Source organism: Microtus oregoni, unplaced genomic scaffold, assembly GCF_018167655.1.
Source record: "Microtus oregoni isolate MIOR12 unplaced genomic scaffold, Mior012 000008F_ref0000371, whole genome shotgun sequence".
Taxonomy (NCBI): Eukaryota; Metazoa; Chordata; class Mammalia; order Rodentia; family Cricetidae; genus Microtus; species Microtus oregoni.
This window is the reverse complement of record NW_024543067.1, coordinates 41740601-41767954: the sequence shown is the minus strand read 5'-3', so window position 1 is coordinate 41767954 and position 27354 is coordinate 41740601. Positions and strand designations below refer to the sequence as shown.

Genomic DNA, 27354 nt, shown 5'->3' with positions numbered 1-27354 from the left:
TTGCAGAAACAATAGTATTTAGGCAGGAGACCTCAATATTTTCATTTCCTATTCTTCAAACTTATTAATTTCTTAATAAACCTTTCTGAAAAGAAACATTAGTCTCTTAACACAGCACTAGGAAAAAGGCAATCAACCAAAAAGACATCCAAAAATTTCCTTACCATAGTTATTTTATTTTATAATACATATTGCAATTTCTTTTAAATTTATTTACTTATTTTGGACAAAGTCTCACTCTTAGCCCAGGCTGACCTGGAACTCATCATGTAGCCCAGGCTAACCTCACACTTGCAGCGGTAACCCTACCTCTGCTTCCTCAAAGCTGGGATATGGATCTGTGTCACCAGAGCAGATATCATATTTTTAAAAAGCTACAGTTTTCCAAAATCAGATGGTATTTTAGTATTTAAAACAAAGCACATAAGGTAATTTCAAATTGACGAAGGCCATCTCCTAAAAGTAAATGACAATTGGGTTTTCCTAAATAGTGGTTAAATGCTTTTAAAGTTCTACTTTTAAAATAGCCACCTTGGAGTGAATTTTTATGTAATAATTCTTTAATATGAGTAGTTTTAAAAATGCTTCAAGATCCCCCACAGAGCAGCTGTGAGCCCAAGAGCGGTGTATTCCCGCCATGCGGTGAGCAGGTGTGAGCAGGGACATGGGCAGACACATCGTACAGAACAGAACTGAATATTTACTACTTAGGAGAGAGAGAGAGAAAGAGAGAGAGAGAGAGAGAGGAGTGTGGGGGAAGGAGAAGAGAAAGGAGAGACAGAGAAGGGCCCGAGAGAGAAGAGAGACATGCGTGCCAAGAGGGGACAGACAGACAGACAGAATCTAAGGGGGGGGGTCTAGGGGTCGTCTGGAGTGGGTGTGGCTTGTCTCTTAAAGAGACAAAAACCATAACAAGTAATATTTCTAATTATTATTTTAAAATTCAGAACTAAGTATTTCTGAAAAGCAGTAAGCATCTTTCAAACATTCTGACCAGTCTTTCAGGCTCTGAATTAAGTAAAAACCACATTAATTAGAATGATCATTTATTTAGGCTTTGGTCATTAATTTAAAAAGCTATTTTGACTTTAATAAAAAACTACACTATACTCCTTTGAAAAAAGAAAAAAAATCCAACAGTTTCTGGAAGTTTCTAGACTACACACAGTCCAAACCTGAGTGGGAAAACACTTTCAGAGGTAACTTACTAATGCGCAGCAGTAACAGCAGAGGGTGCTGGCTCAAGAACTGGCGCATACACATGCTACCAAGATGGTCACGCAGCAGACCCTCGGAGGGAATTCAAGGCTCTGCCCAACCTGTCAGTGTACTACAGAATATGCAAGACACCGCACTTTGTTACATCACAACATTGTTTATTATGTGAATTTTTTTTACAATACAAACAAAAAATACATGTATGCAATATATGGATACAGCTAAATGCAGAATGGTGACTTTTTTTCTCTTCGAGAGGCCATGATTCCCATTTCTAGTAAAACAAAAGACTGAGTATAGGTAGAAACAGGTTGGTCGTTAGCTTCACAATTTGCCTAGAAATGATCTACAAATGCATTTTTCCTCCTGCTACTTACCAGAAAGTGTAAAAAGGAAATTAAAGGAAAGTTTCCTCGTTGGTTCCTACCATATGAAAGATGCTATATTCTATTTTAGCAGGGCCAATATGTGGAAAATATCTAAATTAAATGTTATTACAAAAATGAAGCAGTAATGAGATTCTGGCTAAAGGGGCACTAAATGAGAATAATATATATATATATTTAAAGAATCCAAAACAAACAAACAACAAAAAAGGCTGTTATAAAAAGCTCTAGGTGCACTGTAAGCATATAGGTTTTTTCCATGTGTACTTTTAAACAATGGAAGTGTCAAAAAATAGGGTCCACTGTGTTAGACTAAATACATTATTGTATAGGCTGCATCGAATGGAACCTCTGTATTATAATTATCATAGAGAAGCATAGTTTGCATCATATTATGGCAATTTATCCTCAATGAAAACCTTCCAGAGTCCTTTTAGAATATTCTGTAAACAATCAACCCACCAGAACATGATTGTACAACAGTAAAATGTTTTCTTGCATTAAACTGAAGACATCTTTTTAATTTAAAAAAAGAAAAAAAGAAAATGTAGAAAGGTACTCAGAGCTGTTAATTTCTAAGTACACAAAATCCTAGACAATTCAAGGCATCTTAATCTCCTTCGAGAACAACAACAAAAAAATAATTTTTTTCATGCTGTTAAATCCATCATTATGGATAAAATTGGTGCAAATTGGTCAAACGGATCCAACAAACACTGATGTCCAAGCTGGCATATTGGCAACTAATACATAACTGGTGGTCAATAGAGTTTAAAAGATCTTGCCTTTCTTCTTGTTCTTTTCCAAGGTTCTAAATGAAAAAAGAAAATAACGAAGATGAGTTGCTATATTATAAAAGCCAAAAGTAACAAATGGCAGAAACAGCTAATCCAAATACAACTATGTTGGAATTTCAAAAAATACATTTTCACTGTAAAAAAAATCTAAAACATTTAAAAATAAACAGTGAACCACTGTTATCACATAGAAAGTATTTTCTTAGACAATCAAATGTTTGACAAAATTCCAAAACAAGTAGTAAAAGACAGAGTGAAGCTCCATTTTACTCATTTTAATTTACAGAAGATTTTTTTCTAAAATTCAATTGTAGAAAATTTAAAAGATCAACTCTGGTGCCTTTTTTACTGTCAGCTGCATTCTTTATATCTGCTTTGACAAACGTGTTTTCTTCTTTGGAAAGAAACGTTCATAGGAAGGTACTACAACAATGGTTAAGTATGAAAGGGCCTCACTAGGAAAATGAATCAGAGACTCCTTAAAGGGACTTCACATTTTCAATTTTATTTTATTTTTTTTTAAATTTATTTATTTATTAAGGATTTCTGCCTCGTCCCCACAACCGCTTCCCATTTCCCTCCCCCTCCCCCGATCAAGTCCCCCCCCCTCATCTGCTGGATAGAGGTGGGCAGTCCTTGGGCTTCCCACAGGTCAGGGAACACATTTTCAATTTTAAATGACACTAATCAAAAAAAGAAAACTAATCTCTAAACAATATTGAATTTTATACATATCGAGATAATTAGCAGTATTACAAATTATATGTGTCATATTTACCTTAAAGAATTTATTCTAAAGATATAACTAAAGCATCTCCTAAGGGATAGGAAGCACAGATTCTGCCTAGTATTTGCAAGACATCAGGTTTAATCCCAACACCTGGAAACATCATATCCAACACTTGAGTTGAGGAGGTGAAAATACTATTACAGTACACCAAATGAACCTATTCATTTAAAAACATTTATCCATGAAAACAACTCTGCTTGGGGATTGTAATGGTTTTAATGAGAATGCCCGTAGAGGCTCACATTTTTATTTGAATAGTTGGCACCTAGTTAGTGAACCACTTGAGAAGGATTAGGTGAAGCGGCCTTGTTAAAAAGAGGTGTGTTGGGCTAAAAAGATGGCTCAGAGATAAAGAACACTGGCTGCTCTTCCAGAGCCCGAGTTAAATTCCCAGCAACTACAGGGTAGCTCACAACCATCTATGAGATATGATGCCTCTGCTCTCAGCTACTGCTCCAGCACCATACCTGCCTGCTGCCATCCATGCTCTTGTCATGAGGGTCATGGGCCATAACTAGCACTTTAAAACTGTAAGCCCCAAAATAAACTCCTTCTCTTCAAAGTTGGTCATGGTGCTTTACTACATTAATAGAAGCCTAACTAAAACAGAGATGTATAATAGCCTATGGACTTTTAATTTCAAAAATAGATAAAAGTTCTTTAAAATATCGATACATCCATTTAGGCATCCTGATATTAGTTACCTTGAAGAGTTTTGCTGCTCTAAAATGCGTTGTTGAGCTTCCCAGTTTGCCTTCTCTTCTTCAAACTGGCGACGTTTTTCCTCTAATTCTTTGTGTTGTGCTTCTAAATTCTTTTTCATTTGTTCATGACGCCGCTGAAGCTAATCGGAATCATAGATGAAACAACTGCTTAATAAATTTAGGACAGACAGTCTAGTGCCAAGTGTGTACACCAGTGTCACAATGCCAGGGTGCCTCTTAGCAAGCACTGCTGAGATTCCTCCCATTGCAGAATCTGCCACCCAAGCGTCTCCAGAAAGGAAAACAGAAAATAACCACTTTTTAAAATAAATGTAACAAACTTATATTTGTGTATATTTTATAACAGATGACTGTTTTCTCATCATCTTTTCTAATTCACAAGTGTAATGGAGGTTGAACAGACGAGGAAACAGCTGGGGACTACAAATCTGAGGGTGACAATATGGAGTACATAATCCCAAATCTCCTAGTTCCAGGTTCAGAGGTCTAAACCAGCAGCTAGAGGAAGTAGTTAACGAAGGACCTGTAAGTTCTAATGATCCTGGTAGTGGATAATGCCCCATAGTCCCTGGAAAGGAGTGGCTCCCAAACATTATTCTTGATACAAATTTTACCTGTGGTGCTTGCTAAAAATACAGAATCCTAAGGCATAATCTAGATCCACTGGATTAGAACCTTCAGATGTTACATGGAGAGATCATGACTTTCAAGAGGCAGGTCCCAATGATCCTATGCTCATGATCCTTCCAAGGCTAAGAACTAATGCTGTAAAGAATTGCCGGCTGATAGGTGTTAATTACAGAAACAAAAACTTGACATCTAATGAATAATCAGAAAAGTAACTCCATTGCAGCACTAGCCAATCTATTCCTGAAGAAAACAATCAACTATTAAAAAGAAAAAGAAAAAAAAAGGGAGAAAAAAAATAGAAGAAAAAAAAAGCAGATTGAGTCACACTACACCAGATGCTGAATGACTGTTGAGATTATGCAGTTGCCCCAGAATTATATGCACTAAAGATTTATTGGTAAATTAATACCTTGAATTTGAAGTTTAATATAACTTTCCGTACAATCTGTTTTATTTTGTGAACCCCCCCCAAAAAAAAATTTTAAAAATACTACTGCAAAGATTTCATCTAATTCCTATAAAAGGAAATCACACTTATTCTAAGGTCTGTAAAATCTGAGGTGAAAGCTTCTCCATGATAGCAATTTACTATGAAAAACGGAACAAAAGAGACTGTAAATTTTGTACCATAGTTGGCATAAACAAATACAAAGCAATCACATACACACAATTCAAAATAGTAATTTCCTCTAAGAAAGAGAGAAGACATAAAGACAAGGACACACAGAACTGAAATGAATTCATAGAGTTATATTTTTTTAAGCTGGGCGAAGTAGGCTCACAGCTGTTTACTCTTTACAAGTAAGTAATACTTACAATTATTTTACAAATGAATATTTTGTAAGTAAAAGCATAGATGACAATCAGTTAGCTGTATTGAGAAGTAGAAAATCTTTCAAGTATTAAAGAAGCAACAGGCCTGAAAGACAGATCCTTAGGTGGTAAAGGGGGCTGAGTTTAATCCCCAGACTCCACGTGGTAGGAGGAAAGAACTGGCTCCCACATGTTGTCTTCTAAGCTCCATACCAGTGCCACTATATGCATTTACCCACACACAAATAATAACTAAATCTTATAAAAGGATATAAATTATAACTTAAAATATACCTTCTGAAGTTATCTAGGGCAGCAACCATAATCAAAACACATACACATATTGTCTTTATGCTGGCTTATACAGCTGTAGCGTTGACTAATATATTTTATCCTTTCTCTCATGTAGATAAGTGAGGATAGGCAGTAATATCTATCTTATATGTCCACAGCATGGACTAAGTGACAAAATACATCAGAAACTTGGTATTGCCTATGACGTACGATGATGTTGAAGATATTAGCAGTTATGTCAAGTAATTGCAGCAGAATAGGTTCAAAAATAAAAGATGAAAAGGTTTCTATGATTTATTTGTATATAATATGTATGTTTATACATGTAAATAAAAGGGTTTACAAACTATCTTAGGGATGTTGGTAAGCATACTGGAGTGGGGCTCTATGAAATAAGAGGAATAGACACATTCAATAGGCAGGCATTTGGGAAAGGAAACTCAGCCCAACTTTCTTCACAAGTCCCTCCCCAAGAAGGGCACCAATTACTGGCATTTACAGGCAGGTGATAAAAATGCTAATTTGTTTAGAAAATGACTTATAATTGTGTTTCTTATTGTTCGTTATAACTAGTAATTTATTGTAGGTATTTTAACTATTTAATATTTTGTCCTCCTACTCAGTATACTGTATCTAAGCCCTTACATATTGAAATATGTAATTTTATAATAAAAATAGTACTTTTATTCCTCTACTTTATTTTACTAGTATATTAAACTATTTTTGAAAATGTATAGATGTAATTTACATTTCAATAAACATACAATTTAAAAGAAATACTGACAGCCTGTTAATAAAACTGATTACCTCTGCTTCAGAGTCCTTCAGTTTTTGAACTTTTTCTTTGACCTTCATCTCAAACACCTGTTCCATTTCCATCTCCATCTTCTTCATCTTGGCTACATGTTCCCTTCTTTCTTCTTCCATCTGTGCCAGAGGGCTCCTGTTACCAACAATTAAGAAAAAACATTAAGGTCTAAAAAAGAAAATTGTAATACTACATTCTGAATGAGCTGATAAAACAAATGAGATGCTATAGATGCCATTAACATTAGGCTGAATAAAAATATTTGCATCATTTTGACATAAATTCCAAATCTTATGTAACACAGATGGGTAAAGAATCCTTTAGAAACTGTAAAATATATAAATGTGCTTATAACCATAGAGGTTAACAGGTGTTCATCTAAATATCAAATGATTGCTATGAAGCAGAGTCTAAAATAAAACTGTTAGGAAGGCGCTTCTCTAAATCTTGTGTACCTCAGTCCTAAAGACAATTGCCCTGGCTAGTTTTTTCTCTAACTACATATAAGTTAGAGCTACCTGAGAGGACGAAGCCTCAGTTGAGAAAATGTCTACATAAGACTGGGCAGTAAGCAAGTCCATAGGTCATTTTCTTAATTAGTGATTGATAAGGGAAGCCCAACCCACTGTGGCAGCCATTAGCCAGCCAGACACAGAAACAAGAAGAAAATAAGAAAAGGTAAAAAGCCAAGGCAATAGGTAGATAAAGAGAAACAGATTAAATTAAATGAGCTAACCAGAAATTTGCCTAAACTAGGCAGAGCATTCAAAACTAATAATAAATCTATGTGTCATAATAAATCAACCACATACCAAAAGACACCCCAAAGTGCCCTTACCAGTTGAGCCATCTTATTAGCCCAAGAAATTGCTTGTAACTTTCTCTTCAAAATATGTATTTATCTGTTTTGTTTTATGCTGTATGAATTATAAATATGAATGGCAAAAGACAAGAAACATACTGTTCTTTATTTAAAAGAACAACAGAAAAATAACCATTCCAACAATTACAGGTAAAGCATAAAACTATCAAGACAAAACTTAACAGTAAAATTTTCTGCTATTACAGAGAATATAACTCAAATCTCCTAATGTAACAAGAATTTCAAGATAGGAAATGGAATATTTATCATGTAAACATTTTTTCTGTAGAGAAATATATACATATTCAGGTATATATATATACGTACTTAGTAAGTTGCCCTTTATTCTTGTTGTTATCCACGCCATTGTAAGTCACTGCGGCTAGCTTTCTGCTTCTGTAGTTCTCATAGTGCACATTATTAGTAACGTCTTTCAAATCCTGCATGTGTGTTCTGTCATAAACAGCAAGAGTTTGCTCATGTCAAAGGCACAATTAAAAACTTCACCAAGACAAAATTTCAGACAAAATATTGGTCATTCATATGTCTTCATTTACAAACAAAGCAGATTAAAACAAACAGGTTTAGGTTCCAAATTCAAGAGCCCTGAATCACTCAAACTACTGAATAAACTTTCTACCAAAGAAACAGTCATTGCCACTAGTTTAACTTAATTGAGAATGAAAAGTGGATTTACTATTGGAGCTCATAATCTAGCAGAAACTGTTTTCCTTTGTACAATTATTAACAAGGTAATATTGAGTTTTCACAGGTTAATTTATATAAGGACCTTTAAAACAACAGATTAAGTTATGTATCAACTATAGAACCAACTAAAAAATCTTTTGCTTGTTTTTTCCATGTAGCTCTGGCTGTCCTGGAACTCACACTGTAGATCAGGCTGGCCTCAAACTCAGAGATCCACCTGCCTCTGCCTCCTGGGTGCTGGAACTTTAAACAATGTAACAATTGCATACAGAAGATAAGATAAATGGTATTTAAGAAGGAATCACTATGTGAAATTCTCCAGATAAAGAATAAAGATAATTGTACAATGCTAACATGAAACAGTATTGTTAGCAGGATGTGGTGATGCACACCTATACTTCAAACACTTAGGAAATAGAAGGAGCAGGATGAGATCAACAGGCCAGCCTTAGCTACACAGAGAGTTCAAAGCCAGGCCAGAGTTCAAAGACATTACCTAAAACTACACCAAAATTAAAAACCAAAGGCAAAAAAAAACAGTATTTTATATATTTTAATACTCATTTAATCACTACATCATTAAGAAACATTATAGCAAAGTAAATTTATAAATAGAAATAAGATATTGCTAAACTCCATCTATTTAAAGTATCATTTAGCATAGCAATCCCCTACTTCACTAAACTACTACTCTGTGACTGTCTTTTTTTTTCTGTGATTGTCTTATTCTGAAGTTTAGAGGCTGAGTATAAAGCTGCATTTACTTCTATCCGTGTTTTCTTTTTGTAATCCATTCCTCCATCTGAAAACTCAATAGAAATTTTCTCTAGTTTCTAGGTTTTCACTGCTGATCACTGCTCTCTTCTCTCCTTTTCTTTTTTTCTACGTGATTTCTGTACCATTCACTCCTACACCTTCAAAACAGTGTTTCATCTTTCTTCTTCAGATGCTTCCCTTGGTTTGCCAACAGCAGTCAGTTCTTAGCAAAATGACACTTCTTTGAATTTACCTTTCCTAGAAGCAAGTATAAGTCTTAATGTTGGCCTGTAAGATAATTACTTGAGATTTAGACTGACATTGACATTTCCTTCCTTCAAATATTTATTAGACAACAGTAGGTGCCTTTGTCTTAGAAGTTACATGAAACACTTATCCTTCTTACAGCAAATAAAACTAGAAATTTGATTTTTATTTTATGTATATGGGTGTGTTGTCCACATGTGGGACTATGCATCACTTGTGTGGCCATTACCTGTGGCAGGCAGAGCAGTGTACTGGATTCCCTGGCACTGGAGTTAGAGTTGTGAGCCATCATGTTGGTGCTAAGAACGGAACCCACGTCCTTAGGAAGATCAGCCAATGCTCTAGATCACTGAGCCATCTCTTGAGCCCAATGCTAGAATTTATATTTTCAGACAAGCATGAGATGTCTTGCTGATGCACTTATTAAATCCTCCTGCAAGTTGGTCAATTTCCTCTGCAATACTTATATGAAGAAGTTCTCCTTACCAGTTGTGAGGCTATGAACATTCAAAGTGGCTTTTGAGCCCCTTCTACAATGTTTTAGATATGTAGGTAATTACTGGTTTTATATATATATATAAAATACATAAGAAAAAGTGATATGACAGTGAGAAGCATAGATTTAAAATCCAGATGGAGCACAATGATGTATTTAAATAGTCCTTATATGCTGTCATGAGACATTGTGTTTGTTTGTTTTGAGACAGGATCATGGGATGTAGCCTTGGGTGGTTTGGAACGCACCATGTAAGTAGGTTGTCCCCCAACTCACAGATGTCCATCTGCCTCTGCCTACCGAGCACTGAGATAAAAGGTAGTGTACCACCATGCCCTCCTGAGGTACTATATTCTTTGGAAATTTCTCCATAAGGATCAAAATGAAAGAGAACAATTGGCAACAGAACCTAAAGCATGTACTCTCAAAACTGCTGTGAAGGCTTTCCATTCTCACACACTTGATATGTTCTTACAATGTGAAGTAAACCCATTTATTACCTTCACTTTATCATCTACTTCCTGCCAGAGAACCCTGGACATGTGTTCTCTTGGAAAAGATGCTAAAGTCTTTGATGTCAAACTTTCTCTCATTGATTATCTAGCTTCTGAGGGAGCACTCTGAGTTTTGTGAATCATGCCCCCTTTCATTATGGTAATTACCTTGCTATTCCATGATTTCCAATTAGCATTCATAAATGTGTTACAATTTCTATAGTGCAAATGAGATTCCTATGTACTGAGAAAAATGAACAGTACTGTGAATATAAATACATCAACTTCAGGTTACATCCCAAACCAAGGCTTGAAGACAGCACATGGCAGGGGCTTGGAGAAAACAAGATAAAAGAGGAAAACTAGAAATAGAAGGAAAAGAAAGAGATGTAATACAGATTAACATGAAAACACTCATTTTGACCACCTCTCTGTTCCTATTTTCTCTAGTTCCACTATACTTTTTCACAATTTCCTCTCTGTGGCTACTATTCAAGTCCTTGGGTTTCTCTAATCAAAATATTCTCAATCCTACTCTCTTAACTTTCCTTCTCTTTCAGTACCAGGAAAAGTAGTTTAAAGAACTAGTAGGAAGATTGGTTTTGCTTATAAAGTTCCAGTATGTTAAATTGCTCCATTTACCAGCTACTAACCTGTGTACCTTATAAACACTCAAAAGTATTTCTTTTGACTAGAGCCTTTTCTAACCTATTTTCCAAATCTATTACTGAATTAAATCCAACATGAAGTATAATATTGAAAATATGAAACTACAGTTGCAATCAGAGAGGTTGCTTCCAGTAGCTGATGGGAACGGATGCAGATACCCACAGTCAAACACTAGGTGGAGAGAGATCCCAGGTTGGAGGTCTACACTGGGACCCTCCCCTTGAGGCTCAGGGGAACACCACAGAAAGGCGGATGAGGAATTGTGGAACCAGAAGGTAGAGAACCCCAAAGGAAGAGAACCCCAGCAGAGCACAGCCCATGAAAGCAAATAAGCAGGGCTCATGAGAGATCACAGAGACTAAAGTGGCAATCAAAGAGCCCCCATGGGAAAAGAAAATCGAATAATCAAAAGACAAAGAGCCCCCATGGATCTGAGCTATGTCCTCTGCATATATGTTATAGTTGTTGGCTTGGTGGTTTGTATTTTTTTGGGGGGGGGGGGGGGTTCTCTGTCAGTGGGAGTATCTCTGACTGTTTACTTGCTTTGGGGACCCGTTTCCTCCTACTGGAGACCTTTGGTCTTGCCTTAATGTGAGCTTTTGGAACTAGTATTACTGTATCTTGTACCATGTTCAGTTGATGTCTCTGGGAAGTCTGCTCTTGTCTGGGGGAAGAGTGGAGTGATGGGGGTAAATGGGGGAAAAGTGGGCTTGGAAGGGAACGGGGAGGGATGGAGGGAGAGGAAGCTGCAGTAGGAATTTATTGTACAAGAGAAGAATAAACAAAAGTTTTTTCAAAAAGGACTGTTGACAAAAAAGTATAAGACTAGTATTTCTTTGTATTCCTCACTTAATATTTTTGCTAATGACTTCAAAACCTTAGATAAATAATATAAATCATTGTCATGCATTATTATACTTCAACAGGAGACTGAAGATGCCAATATATAGTAGTTCCACTTACAGAGGCACAAAATAAGTCTTCCAAAGAAACTTTCTTTAGGTGATTAAAAAAAAAAACTTTGCTATTTTCATTGTTGCTCACACTTACCTTATCAACATATTTCTTAGAATTGTAAAATCACAATGTTCACCATTTTCAACTATAGAAAAGGAAGAGAAAATAGAGCACACATATTAACTTTAATAAAATTTATCTTTTCATAGAAATAAAAAAAATAATATCAAGGAGAAAATATTTAAAATCCCTACATGAGAATTTTATTAAGGTTTAATACTAACACAGACCCCCAAGGAACAATAGGCAAATGTACCCTAATACTAATGCTGTGGCATTTTAAACACACTACTTTTCTTTGTATGTGTGTGTCATATATATGTGGTGCATGTGCACATATTGTGAAGAAAAGGTTGACAACAGCTGTTTCCTCCACTCTCAATTTATTTACAGAGGCAGGACCCCACTGAACATTTTATCCACTAAGCCACCTCCTTAGCACTTCTTCATGTAGCTTAATCCTAGATGACAGCCATATAATGAATGAACTCTCTGGAAATAAACACTGGTAATTTGAAAGAAGAGGCACTTTCTGCTTATTAGTACAGAACACATTCATCATATGATATATTTAAAAAAAAAACAAAACAAACAAACAAACAAAAAACCTTAGCTGGGAAGTGGCAGTGGCACATGCCTTTAACCCCAGCACTCAGGAGGCAGAAGCAAGGCATGAGTTGGAGGCCAAATTGGTCTACAAAGCGAGTTCCAGGACAGCAAGGGACACACACACACACACACACACAGACACCTGCCTGAAAAACAAAAACACCAAAACAATAAGGCAAAAACAAAAAACCTTCATGTTGTGGTTGAAAATATTAAAAACCTCCTTAGGACAATCAAAATGAAAGGCTAATCAAGAGCTCTAAGATTCATTATTAAAAAAACAAAAACAACAACAACAAAAAAACACTAAATGGGGATAGCAAGGAAGTGGGAATAATAATAATAATATATAAATAAAGTAATTGCTTCAGAGCATATTTCTAAAGGATATAAAGTTCTAAAGCCCTAAATTGGTAATTGCAGGTTTCCTGGGAACAAAGTTGATGGTCCGTGGGCAAAAACCATAGATAAAGACAGTAACTTGGCATGATTTTATAAATATTGTGCAATTACTTCAACGCACAGAACAAACAGCAACTCCAACTTAGTACAATATAGATTAAATAGTAAACTAATATAATGAATACAAACTCAGAAATATTTCTATTGCTAATATGGTATCTAGGGTTTGGTGTCATCACTAAGAGTTTATTGGCATTGAAAACCAACAAACTAGTAAATTAACTAAAAAGGTGACCTCCTCTTTGAGGAAAGAAGAGGCACTGGTTATATGATTGTGGCTGGCTCTCTCCAAACTGCTCAGTTTCCAAACATTTGTAAGGTCCTAGGAAATAACCGTAAGTCAGGGGAAAACCCCTGAACTACAAAGCTCGTTTTCAAAAGAGACAGATACTGGCTTGACAGAGGTGCAGGCACAGTCAAGTGGTCAATGGCAACTGACTGTGAAGTATTACAACTTGAGGATTTGATCTGATTTAGGAAACATATCTGAAAAACAGAAATATCTTTAAGAAGAAAACAAAGACTAGGGAAATGAAATAAAAGCTATTCTTGAAAACTCAGAGTGTACCATACTCCGCATATTTTATACTACTTATAATACAAATTTTAGCACCTTTATGAGACCTTACATTAAGTTATCCACTGAAAAGAACCTTACCTTCAGCCACACCCCAAGGATACTGTCTTCCTCTGACTCTTTTGCCATTAACTTCGATGATAGTATTACTACCTACCACAGCAAGAGGTAAACGATCCTATAAAATAAAGTGTTATTGTAAACAGATCTCTACAGTACTCATGACTCAATTATAAATAATTTACAAGAGTCAACATATTACCAAAAATTTGCTTGGGTAGTACCTATATTATCAGTCAAGCAATAAATATTCAGGAAATTTTGGGTTTTTCAAGACACAGTTTTTCTGTGTAGCACTGGTTGTAGACTAGGCTTGTGTTGAACTCACATAGTCTCTGCCTCAGTCTCAAGTGCTGGGATTAAAGGCGTGTACTACCACATCCGGCCTAGAAATTGTTATTCAAACGGTATACTACCAAGGTAAACAATGAATAAAATTTCATTTTTGTTAAAATTTTAAGAATAATATCATATGCACTGGTCAAATTAGTTGTTAAAAATTACTCTAAAAACTGGGGAGACATAGAATATAAAATAAATTGATATTTAGAAGACAAAACAAAAATAAGGCCATGAATCTACCTGATCATTAACCTTAACACTATAAGGTGCAGGAAACATTCTGTTTTCTAAACTATAACTGCAGAACCTCAAACCCACTTTTGGATCTGTATTCACTTATTTTTAATGCAGAGTTTAACTTTTCGATATTTTCATAGCTACCAGAATTATAGAAGCTATTCTGCAAAACCTCTAAAATATGTCAGATATGAATATTTTATCAATTATACAGTAATTAGACCAGTATTCACTAAACCACTTTAGCTCCAGGTACTCAAAAACTATTTTAAATTAAATTAAAGCACACAAACTTTAATACCATGCATGATGGTGCACACCTTTAATCTCAGCACCTGGGAGACAAGAGGCAGGTGGGTTGAGGGCCACCTTCGTCTACAAAGCAAATTCCAGGACAGCCAGGGCTACACAGAGAAACCTTGCAGGGGCACACACACAGGAAAACGCACAACAACAACAAAAAAATTAAAATGATGTAGAGTTTTTGTTGACTTTTATGAAAAGACAAATGAAACAACAGTTTTATCAGGCTCCTGAGAGATCAAAACACACAAAAATCTCTTTCCTGCTCATATTTGTGTCTTTGTTTTGTTTTGTTGTTGTTTTTTCAAGACAAGGTTTCTCTGTAGCTTTGGAGGCTGTCCTGGAAACTAGCTCTTGTAGACGAGGCCTGCCTCTGCCTCCCGAGTGCTGGGATTAAAGGTATGCGCCACCACTGCCCAGCTTCATATTTGTTTCTTAAGGAGAAAAAAAACATAAACTTGAAACCAGTTAACTGAATGTGATGGTAGTCTCCCACCTACTCCATGCAATGCCCTATGCTATGTGTTGCTATTCAAAGGTAACTGTAAAGTTGATAAACATTAAGAAATATCAGTATTTGTTTTTGTAAGCCAAGTACTTTAAAAGTGAAACTTCTGGTTTTTTTTTTTTATATTAGAGTATAATTTGAAGGCCCAAATACTTCACTGTGCATGGAAACAAACCTACCTTTATCTTCTTAACCAGCTTATTCTCTTCTTCATCATCTGTTTCTGGAAATTCATAAATTTTAATTTTATGTTCTTGGATTTCTTTCATTATCTACAACAGAAGCAGGGAAAGGACACCACATATAATTATGACATACGCAGTTATTTTTCCTTTTTCTTGGATTTTCATGAGACACCTCATTTTCTGGTCATTTGTTGTTCATATTTAAATACCAAAACCTATTACTGAAGATCAGGGAGAGAAGGTAAAGACGCTTGCCATGAAAGTCTGGGAGATTTATAAACATAGAAGGAGAAAGAAAAAAAAAAAAAACAACTCTACAAAATTATCCTCCAACATCTACAAGTATGACGTGGCATATGCACCATCTTCCCTTCACTCTCGTGCACACACGCACACAGCAAAATGAAATTTAAAATATTTTTAAATTCAATTACTTCAGAAGTGTCAATCTTATGGTTATCATCCAAAAATAATTCTACAAATGAAAGAATATTTATTCTAGAATGGCATTTATCCAGGTGGTCGCTATCTACTATAATGGTTTTTGATCATTCGTTTAAAATGAATGTGATTCTTTCTCTTGATATAACTTACTATAAAACCTAAGCAACATAGCTTAAAGCCACCTAAAAATAATAGAAAAGGGTAAATAAAAAAATTACAACATTAGTCCTAGGAGAAAGGTATACACTCTAACAGAAAAAGTTATTGCATGAACAAGCATACACACATAAATCAAAGGCTAGACAAGCAAGTTAGGAGAAAATACACACTAGAAGTAAAGAACCAAGACTTAATAATAACAGAAATTATCTATTTCAAATTAAATTACCTTGTCTAAGAGGATTTTAAATTCACAAGGGAAAATACAGATGTCCAACTAACAGTCACCTACCTATACAATTCAAACTCCCAAAACAACCCTCCCCTTGTAACTTGTACTACTGTGCTCACAACAAAAGACTCCAACAGCCATATAGAGGCTGTAAACAAAATGAGTTATATGATTACTATGCTAAACAGAAATAAACAGGAGTAATCCCTGCATAGTGTAGTAGACACCTGTAATCCGAACACTTGGAAAGCTGAGGCCAGAGGACTGACAGTTCTTTGCTAGCCTAGGCTGAAGAGTGAAGACCTAGCTCAAAAAAGAACAAGTTATCAATGGCCATCAATAGGACCATGCCTTTAACATTGGGCATCTATCTACCCTAAAAATAAATCAATGGCTGGGCAAGGTGGCACAAACCATTAATCTCAGCACTCAGAAGGCAGGTTGATCTCTGTGAGTTCATGAAGTCATCTTGGTCTAAATAATAAGTTCCAAGCCACGAGCCACACAGTGAGACTCCTGTCTTGAAGAATAAAAATGAAAATACCATCCCACACACACACAAAAAAAAAAAAATGAAAATACCTTTTGCCACAGGCAACAAATAAGTAAGACGGACTCTACTAAGGAGAGGTAACAAGCCATGTGGCAAAACGTAGATTAATATCAACGAGTTAATTTAAGTTAAGAGCTAGTTAGGAACAAGCCTAAGCTAAGGCCAAGCTTTCATACTTAATAATAGGTGTCCATTTCATTATTTGGGAGAAAGTGGACAACAAAGAAAGTCCAACTATGAAAAATTGCAGCAGTGATCCTTAGTCAAAAGTTAAACACTAAAATTATGTAAATGAGCATTTTCAAAATAAATGCTAAAGCCCCAACTTCCCAACTAATGCCTAACAATTGTTTTGAAAAATTCCAAATCATTTCCTGAGTAAGAAATATGGCTCTAAGCATAAAGAAAAGAAACGAGCCTAGAAGCACAGTACAGAGTTAAAGTACATATACCAAAGGCCTTGAGTTCAATGCTGGGTGAAACGAAAGAAAAAGGATGGGGGATGGGGGCAGGGGAAGGGCAGTAGGCACATGACCAATCTTAAAGAAGAAATCATTACTAATACTAATGTATCCTTTCAACATCTAACTTCTCAGAATAAATCAGTATCAATATAGAGTTATAGACTATTCAAGGCAGAAATTTAAGAGGCAAAGATAGAATTGCCTCAACGTGGAGTCCAGTCTGGCTATAGTGACCCCATCTCAAATTACAACAATGGAGAAATAAGACAAAAGAAGAAAAGGAGGAGGAAAAGGGGCAAAGAAATAAATGAGGAAAGATGAAAAAGAAGAGAATGAATAGAAAGATGAAGAAAAAGAAGAGGAAAAACATATACCTGTGATGAAAATATTGGTAGTAAAAGCTGTCTAAAGATGCCAAAATTTGTATGAATTTAATACCACTTCAAGAACATTGTTCATTTTGTAACAAGTTTTAAGGTATTCTAAAATTCATATTTCAAAGGTCTTAAAAGGTATGTTGTTACACAGAAGCTTACAAAGATAATAAGATAACAAAAATATAAGGCTTATTTTAAATATAATACAAAATCATTTTTTTAAACACTGATCAAAAATTTAAAAAGACTATTGGAATAGACAGACTTTCAAAAATTTAACTTAGATTTCATAAATTCCATATATAAAAAACCGAATACAACAAAATGAAAAAAATGTATCATTAAGAATATTATTACAGCCTGGCAGAGGTGGCATATGCCTTTAATCTTAGCACTTGGGAAGGAAAGGTAGGTGGATCTCTGTGAGTTTGAGGTCAGCCTAGTTTAGAGTTCCAGATAGCCAAAACTACACAGAGAAACTGTCTCAAAAGAAGAAAAAAGCAAACAAAACGAAAAAAACTAAAACCAAAAAAGGGGTGGGGGTGGGGGGATTGCTACTGCAATAACAGGGCATGAGTTTGGGGAAGGAAGCTTAAATTCATATTTGTGTGTGTGTGTGTATTATTTTCTAAACATTTATTTTATTAAGTAATACAAACAAAAGATTCAAGAGAAAATATGGAAGATAAATAGACTAAAAATAACATATTGATTAAAATGGCTAGAAAATCCAAAAGTTAATTCATTCTTCCTTACCTGCTTTTTAAACTGTTGGCATTCCTCTGGTGTGAGTGTGTCTGCTTTGGCAATTAGTGGGATGATATTCACTTTTTCATGCAAACGTTTCATAAATTCAATATCCAATGGTTTAAGCCTGAAATATACAGTATTTAATATGACTGAATACATCTGTTTGAAGGAAGTGATTCTTCACATTAAATGCAATAAGCTACTTTACTTATCAGAAACACTTTGAAAATGTACTGGGTCAGCCAACAGGCAGAACAAGAAGGACTTTAAGAAGCAATGGAGTGGTTAAGAAGGCTTTTTGACTCTTGCCTTTGAAACACCCGTGTCACTGGGTTATGCCCCTAAAAGAGGAATTGAAAAAACTACAAAGGTTCCTAGCAGAATTTCCTAGAATCAGCTTTATATTTATTTATTAAGGTTAACAAGGTAGTTGGGTTTTTTCCTGTAAAAAATAGTAGTCCTCTTTCTATATATGCAATTCTTGCTGTCAATTATCTTTCTTAGACAAAATGCTAAAACGTCAATTTTCAATATGCCTCTCTGTTATTATAATTTGGCTCTGGCATCTAAGACTTCCACTATAGTACCTAGCATCACTAATTTGCCCAGAATTCAGCATCTAAAATATGATTGCTTCACCAGTTCTTCTAGAATCCTTAGGATTCTCTTTGCCTGTTAGGCATGCGATTTCCTCAGAATTCTCTGCTAGGTCACTTTCATTTTTAACCTTACATTCTGTATGACTAACATGAATACAATAATTTAGGACAAAAAAATTACCAAATCCATACCCACTCAAAATTTTATCTAACCCAGTAGTTAGATATGACATTAGCAGGTGACTGTAGAAGGTACTAAGACTACCGAGGGATGGAGAGAAAAGCCTGATTCATTTACCAGATTGTACGTAACTTCAGCCTATAGAGAGTAGGTCATTTGTAATTCAAGATCAAATTCACTACCGCATTCTTTCAACAAATCTACTAAGTATATATCAACAGGGAAAATTCTGCTCCATCTTTAAAAGTTATTAAGCTGAGCAACTGTTTAGGAACAGGCACAGGAAATAAAAATATTCCCTTATGACAAGCAAGAAATGGCTTAAAGTCACACTTATCATTTAAATCATATTTCTTCTCTTAAAAAAACTCTTTACTTCTAAGTGATTTTTAGAAATAAAAAATACCCCCAAAGGATAGAAGAATGTAATTTCATGAGAATCACTAACTCTTGGAAAGAGCCTAAAGGATCTGTTATAAATTCACTGATTCTATTAACTGTACATAGCATCACTAGGCTGACTTCTACGAAACTGTGCTAATAAAGTTAAACTAGGGCCAGGTGGTAGTAGAGCATGCCTTTAATTCCAGCACTCAGGAGGCAGAGGCAGGCACATCTCTGTGAGTTGAATGCCAGCCTGGTCTACTGAGTGAGTTCCAGGACAATTATGGCTTCACAGAGAAACCCTGTCCCCCCAAAAACAAAAACAAACAACAACAACAACAACAAAAAAAACCACAACAATAAAGCAAAAGAAAAAACCGTTATACTAGAAAGATTTTTCAAAAAGCATAAACTCAAGAGCTACCTAAGTGCTCATAAAAAGCAGTATATGCAGTGTGTGACGGTTTGGGGTTTGGTTTTGGTTTCAGGGTGAAGAATTGGCTTTCCTGAGAATTGAACACAGAACGTTAAACTGGGCTATACCATAGTCCATTTTTTCCTTTATTTAATTTTTTTTCTTTTGGTAGGGTCTTGCTATCAAAAAAGACATAGCCTAGCCTGATCTTCAGTTTGCAATCTCCTAGCTTCAGCAATCCATACTGAGACTGCCGACATGAACCACCGAAGCCTGCTGGCACATCTCATTTCTAAATTATTATTATTTTTTAGTCCTGTAAAATAGATGTGCTAGCTTAGTGACATAAATGCATAAACTTCTGACAATACTACACAATATTAAGCATAAAAGAATCCTTTTCAATCTTGCAAAAAATAGTAATTACATATAGTTCCTTGTTCTACCAGAGTGAAAAATGGGCATCATACTAGGCAGAAGAGACCAAAACCAGAGAATGAGTTTATACTACTCTAATTTGAGTACTGGGCGATAACACTACTTAGTTTATGTCATACAATAGTCTAGTTCCTTTTGGTAAAGAGTGGGTAGAAAGACAATGATTAGGTAGTTAGATTATGTTGTGATTTATCCCCCCCCAAAAGACTGAAGAGTAATGGAAATATTAATAGCTAATAATGACACTACCTACCCAAAATAGAAGAGTACAGTTTTTGTTTTCTTTTCAAAGAAGAGGTTAGCTATAATCAAAAAGATCAGTGTGAACTACTAAAAGATGGTAATTCTGACCTAAATACAGTAATCTTCACATTAAAGTGTGACAAAACATTTAGAAAGAAACAACCCAAGAAAGCACCTAACACTTACACTTTGTTTTAATTATTATCACTTTTTCTGTTTGGATTATGGTAAGTTTCCCTGTTTAAAGGTTGTTACCTTGGAGTTTCTTAGGATCTCCATAATCTCAACATCTATGGCTGTCTTTTTAATTTGATAATTTGACCTCTTACAAAAGCATGGCTAAAAGAAATACTTAAAAATCTGACTGGAAATTGGAAACACTTCTTTTTATGAAGCAGATGAAAATGACTACCCTAGGTCTTAAACCAGTTGTTCCAATCCACTTTAACATGGTATTAGGTTCTGTTATAAATGATCTAGTTATATGTACTCCACAGACACAATGTTTCTAAAATATTCACACAAGATGAGTAATATACACAATATAAACAATAAAATAGCAAAGCATCAAGGTACTGACCCATGTCCTGAAGGAGCAATGAAGTATAAACAACACTGCACCCTGTTATCGGGCATCTGACGTCTGTTCACTCGAGATTCTGCATTTAAGTAATCCTCAAATTTACTATCAATGTAGTCAATAACAGGCTGCCAGCTGTACAATGTAGAAAAATAGAACAATTAAGTTGCAAACCTACAAAGGAATGAACTGTTCGACAATTAAAGAATAGTAGTTTTAATTTGATTTAAAAAATAGTAGTTCAATAGTAGACAACATTTAGAATTGTTCTGCACACTGATTCAAAAGTAGGTAAAAATTAGGACTGGGGAGATGGCTCAATCAGTAAAGTACTTGCTTTGAAAGCATGAGGACCTGTGTTACAATCTCTAGAACCCATGTAATAAGCCAGGCATAGTGGCATGTGCCTCTGACACCAAGCTTACAGAAAAGTATTGGGCAGAGACAGATACATTTCTCAAGATCACTGAGCAATCAGTCTAGGTAAACTGATAAGCTTTACCCTGTCCCAAAAATTAAAGGTGGAGAGCAATTAAGGAGACACTAACCATATCTGAATGTACACACACAACATACATTCATGCATGAAAACACACACACACACACGCGCACACACGAAATAGCTTAAAAAAACTACATGAAATACATCTTGATTCGTTAATTTTTTTTAAAATGACTTGTCCTTTGTTAAAACAAAGTTCTGGTATACTATTTTCATTGATAATATTTTAGAATCTGAAAACAATTACATCTACAGTTTTAAATGTTCAACAAAGATTAAAGAATACAAAAACCTCATGAACTCAAAGATATGCCTGCCTCTACTACCCAACTCATGTGATTAAAGAAATGTGCCCAAAAAAACCCAAAATAATTAAAAAAAAATAAAATAAAATAAAAAAAGAAATGTGCCATCATGCCTGGCTAAGTAACTACACTAGTATTTGAAATGACCTGGGAAACAATGGAGACAAACATTTCTTACCAATTACTATTATCCACTGCATCTCCAAATCCTGGAGTATCAACTATCGTCAACAGCAACTGAACACCACCTTCTTTGATTAAAACTTTGGATTGTTCCACCTGTAAGAGTCATTGATGTACTTGTTAATTATATATTATGTGAGTTGTTTCCTATAACAAGAGGCAAGGACATTCAAGTTTCTCAAAACCAATTTGGAATTTGTTTACAAATTAAATCTAACCACCTACAAGTTTTCTGTCCGTCTGTCTCTCTGTGTGTGTGCATATGCAAATGTGCATGGTGTGTGCATATATGTACACATGTGTGCAGGTGCAGATATACCTATATGTGCATGGCTATAGAAGCCCACGGTTGATGTGGGAGTCCTTCATCAATTGTTCTTTATCTTATGCACTGAGGCAGGGCCTCTCGATTGAACCCAGAACCTCTGGCATCACTAGTCTGGCTAATCACTTTGCTCTGGGTTTGTCTCTGCCACACTGACTAGGTCTTGCCAATAGTTTTGGATGCAGATCACAACACCAGTCCTCACACTAGGACTGAAAGCACTTTTAACCACTGAGCCATCTTTTCAGCCCCTATATTTTCCTGAAAATGATTGTGGCCATTAGAGTCGAGTTACTTCAAAGAAAAACACATGTAAATAGTATGGCAAACTCATACTTCAAGTGTCTTCAGAAGTTTGCCTTAAACAACAGCTTTATTTCCTGACAGAACTTACAGGTTTTTTTTCCTTGAAGCCTGTTGTATGTCCAAAGGTATATATTATCTGTCCAAAGCATATGCTGTTGTACTAACTACAAACTATCAACTTTCAGGCATCTAAGAGAAATCAATCACTGTTTCTAGAAGCAGAAATACTTTCCCGGCTGAGGAATTCCATCTGGACGGAACCTTCATCTGGCGATGGATGGAGATAGAGACAGAGACCCACACTGGAGTACTGGACTGAGTTCCCAAGGTCCCAATGAGGAACAGAAGGAGGAAGAAGACGAGCAAGGAAGTCAGGACCAAGAGGGGTGCACCCACCCACGGAGACAGTGGGGCTGATCTATTGGGAGCTCACCAAGGCCAGCTGGACTGTGACTGAAAAAGCAGGGGATAAAACCAGACTCTCTGAATATGGCGGACAATGGCACTGGGTTTTGATCCTACTTCATGTTCTGGCTGTTTGGGTGCCTAGCCAGTTTGGATGTTCACCTTCCTAGACCAGGATGGGGGGGGGGGGGAGGACTTTGGACTTTCCACAGGGCAAGGAACCCTGACTGCTCTTCAGACTTGAGAGGGAGGGGGAGAGGAGTGGGGGGACGGGGAGAGGAGTGTGTGTGGGGGGGGAGTGGGAGGCTGGGAGGAGGCGGAAATTGTTTTTTTCTCAATAAAACAAAAAGAAAGTTAAAAAAAAAGATTATAATCTAAAAAAAAAAAAAAGAAATACTTTCCCTAGGGGCTGTAGATGTACTGATAATCTAACTTAAAGGAGACAAGATTTGTACTCAAACTTTGAATGTCAGATGTCAAAAATAACATTAACACTATCAGATGTGAGGGGGAAATGTGATCAAGGAAACATGAAAAGCAGTTTCAGCAATTTGTGTTAAGACAGTCTGATATACCTCTAAGGACTATGCAAATAAGGATACCTTTCCACTCCCATCTGGCACTTTAACACGTTTGCTGGTCAATAAAAAGTCTGTGAAGCTGAGGCTAGGGTGTTTAGGCAAGAGTCATTTGCAACCATGTCCAAAAATAGTACTTCTGAAGTGACAAAACTGACCTTCAACTCTACCATCCAGTACAGCAATTGCTGTAGTTATGTGGTTACTTACCTCTTGGAATGTTGATGCGTGCAATCAAGGAATTGAATATTTAGTTTTATTTCATGTGAATAAACTTAAATAGTTCATACGTAGCTGCCAAACTGAACATTTTATGTTTACTACAATCAAGAGTTTTTTGATAAAAGTAGCTTATTATCAGAAGCTACTGAAATTGGGGGAAAGAAAGCCAGTAATTCAGACATGCGCGTCTATGAAAGGCATGCTTCCTATCTCTCATAAAAGTCTCAAATCAATATTCTTCAAACTGTTTTGATCTTGGCTCATGTTATCGGTGAAAATTGAGTATCCCAAACATAAGCATATTTATCTACGGGCAATCTGAATATTTAAAAGTATTAATTAAATATTACTAAGTATGAAGTTTATATAGATTAAAAACTAAATACCAATAAACAAAGTTTTAACTATTCAATGTTAGATTATCAAGAAGTTCACACTTTAATTTTCTTATGGTTCTTTAGTCAAAGGATAATCTGATCTAATCTATATCTCAAAATATCTTGAATTCATTCCTAGTTCTTTCATAAGTTATTCATTAATGAAATATGTAATTAAAAGAAATTAACAGAGCCTAGAGAAATGGATGGCTCAGCAGTTAAGAGTACTTGTTGCCAAAGAACCAAGTTTGGCTACTACCAGTCACATCGAAGCTTGCAACTAACTCCAGTTCCAAGAGACGTGACAACCTCTTTTAAACCTCTGAAGGCACCGTGTACATGGTGTACATACACATACATATTTTAAAACAAATGTACTCCAAACAATTTCTGGTTTTCTTATTAATAAGTCCTATTACTCTTTCAGTAATAGCATATATTAATAACATATCCTAATTCGCTTGTATTTTAAGACTGTTTTGTATTAAGATTAGTCACAGAGTCTGTAAGTAAAGTGACAAAGTGATTATTTAGCATTTTCAAGAACCCAGTACCATTTTCAAAAAAAGTTCAATTTGTTGAAAAATGAAGCTTTTAGGTACTTTGATGGGTCTGTTTATAAAGATATTTTCTGTTTCTGGCCTATGAAATTTGGTGTATCAATAAATGATCAAATACAAAGAAGTCAGCAACAAATGGAAAAAATTTAAAAAAAAAATCTAATGCCATTCATAGTATCCAATTTTATCATATCATCTGGTTTTTTAAGTATTCTCACGGGATCCATGAAAAACAAACTAATACAAGCCCAGGAATTTCAAAGTTTTCAAACAATCTGTTCCAAATGGTCACTTTCCCATGCACTCTTCTTAAGCAGGTCACATCAGCACATTCTAAAGCATCTCAAGAGTTGTCTAAGATTAAATGTATAACTTAATGCCAATGGAATGAAGTGATACAAAGAAATGAAGCAAGGGCATTTTCTGCTATGGTTTTCTCTAGAAACTAAGTAAAACTAGATTTCATATTGTTTATTTGTGTTGTTGATTTATTGAGGCATGTTTTGATTCTCTTCATCCAACAAATGAAAGATACCACTATTTTAAAACTGTAGTTTTTCAATCTAGAAGCAAGTCAAGCCTTTAATGTTTATTATTTGGTTTTAAAACTTAAAGGACTACCAAGTATATTAAACTTTTTAATCTCATGTTCACAAGGTATTTATTAACATAAATAAATGTGTTATTTAATTAACTGAAAACCATATTGAAGAAAAGGTTAAAAATTTCTGTCAAGGATTTACACCTTTACTCATACTTCCTTAAGAAGCAGCAGCAAGGCCAAAGCTCTGAACAGACAGCCTGATGCATTTACCTGGCTCAAAGACGGACTATTTCATTTAATAATACCTCAAATGTTTCTTTAGAAAACATAAAGTGAAAAAGATCTGGGTGTGACAGCATAACATTGTAATCTGAGCACCCAGGAAGTAAATTACAGGCTAGCATTGGGATCCTGGGACTATTCATTTATAAGTATCTGCTCTAGTCCTTTTCTGCACAGCTATCGTCCCTCTTCACTGTTACTGCCTGTTGCCATCACACCACTTCACCGATTCTGAAAGGCACCTTACTAAACAGCAGCATCGTGTGATTTCATATTTTCTATGTTTTCCCACTAGAGATCCTTGAGAATGTTATGTCCTTCATTACTGTACAGACAAACCTAGTATGCAAAGCACTAAAATGTTCATGCAAACAACCAGCTCAAAAACCAAAAAAGGAGTATTATCTACAGGAACATTTAATCGTGCTTTATGAAAACTTTTCAATAAGTCCACAAATCTGAAGAGTTTATTTAAGAGTACAACTTATTGCTTTCAATTTTTCTCACCTCCAGAAATTGTAGAGCTACTTTACCTGTATCACTATAAAATGACGTCTAAAGTGATATACGAAACTTCACACCAAGAAAACATTCTACAGTATATCAACATAAATTTGCCAATCAATAAATTAAAATTGATATTAACTAAATCTCAAATAAAAGATAGTTTCCCCACCAAGGAAAGATAGTTCACAATCTTACAGTGACGAAAAGACAACATTTTTAAAAAACAATAAAAATATGAAATAAAATGTAATAATTATATACATATACTATGATATAGTTTGTTAAAATTTGTCAATATTGGGATCTATATTTGAAATAAGAACAAGAAGAGTACAACTTCTTCCCTTTTCTTTAATTTTAATAATCTACTGGGAAAAAACATCAACCAAGAGAGAAGTAATTAGGCACTATTGCATTCACTCTGTAATATCCTTAAAAGTACTAAGGAGAAACATTTCCCTCTCTGACCTTCTCCCTGAAATAAACTGAAAGCAGTTTACAACAGTCCAGGAGTATGTAAATACTCAACTTTGTAACTACAACAACTTGAGAATTTAAAAGAAAAGCAAATTATTTGGGTTTTGCCTCATCTGATATACACTCACACTGAGAACAATAGTATAAAGAAAGCCAGGACTAGAGTCTGCTCACATCTGGAAAAGCTCCCTAGAGGTCCTCAAGCAAACACAGGAGATTAAGAATTAATCTCAGAGTTCAAGTGAGACCTTCAATGAGGAACAGAGACCTCAGAATCGGCTCTCTATTAGTTTAAATACTTAGTAATCTTCCAAGACCATAAATGTTAACAAATCTCTCCCTCAAAACACAATTTCCTAAAAATATAACATTCAGGAAGGCGACTGGCACTGTGGTATTATTTATTAGGGTTTTACTCTTTGGTCACATCATAGGAGAGGATTTTTCTTCTTTCATTTTCTGACAACTGGAAATGTTCTAAAAATCCTTCAGATCTTCCTTTCCAATTCGAATCCCCTTGATTCCATTATGTTGTCTTATTGCTATTGCTAGAACTTCAAGCACTATATTGAAGAGGTATGGGGAGAGTGGACAGCCTTGTCTTGTTCCTGAGTTAAGTGGGATGGCTTTGAGTTTCTCTCCGTTTAATTTGATGTTAGCTGTCGGCTTGCTGTATATAGCTTTTATTATATTTAGGTATGACCCTTGTATGCCTAATCTCTCCAAGACTTTTAACATAAATGGATGTTGAATTTTGTCAAATGCTTTTTCAGCATCTAATGAAATGATCATATGGTTTTTTTCTTTCAGTTTATTTATATGCTGGATTACATTGATAGATTTTCGTATGTTGAACCAGCCCTGCATCTCAGGAATGAAGCCTACTTGATCATAATGGATAATTTTTCGGATGTGTTCTTGGATTCGATTTGCCAGTATTTTGTTGAGG

The 27354-nt window shown here is 35.3% G+C and overlaps 1 protein-coding gene across 2 annotated transcripts in view; it reads right to left on the bottom strand.

The window, feature by feature from the left end:
* Window positions 1–1359: 1359 nt before the first annotated feature.
* Window positions 1360–27354, bottom strand: part of Septin7 (septin 7) — a 65094-nt gene continuing 39099 nt past the window's right edge. For both annotated transcript variants that reach the window (XM_041657053.1, XM_041657052.1), the window contains exons 5-14: window positions 21818–21918; window positions 20833–20967; window positions 17999–18116; window positions 15008–15100; window positions 13460–13556; window positions 11764–11815; window positions 7651–7776; window positions 6461–6596; window positions 3896–4035; window positions 1360–2415 (exon numbers count right to left, since the gene is read on the bottom strand). In XM_041657053.1, coding sequence (XP_041512987.1) covers window positions 2376–2415; window positions 3896–4035; window positions 6461–6596; window positions 7651–7776; window positions 11764–11815; window positions 13460–13556; window positions 15008–15100; window positions 17999–18116; window positions 20833–20967; window positions 21818–21918 — 1038 coding nt within the window. In that variant the 3' untranslated portion in view covers window positions 1360–2375. The remainder of the gene's footprint in view (window positions 2416–3895; window positions 4036–6460; window positions 6597–7650; window positions 7777–11763; window positions 11816–13459; window positions 13557–15007; window positions 15101–17998; window positions 18117–20832; window positions 20968–21817; window positions 21919–27354) is intronic.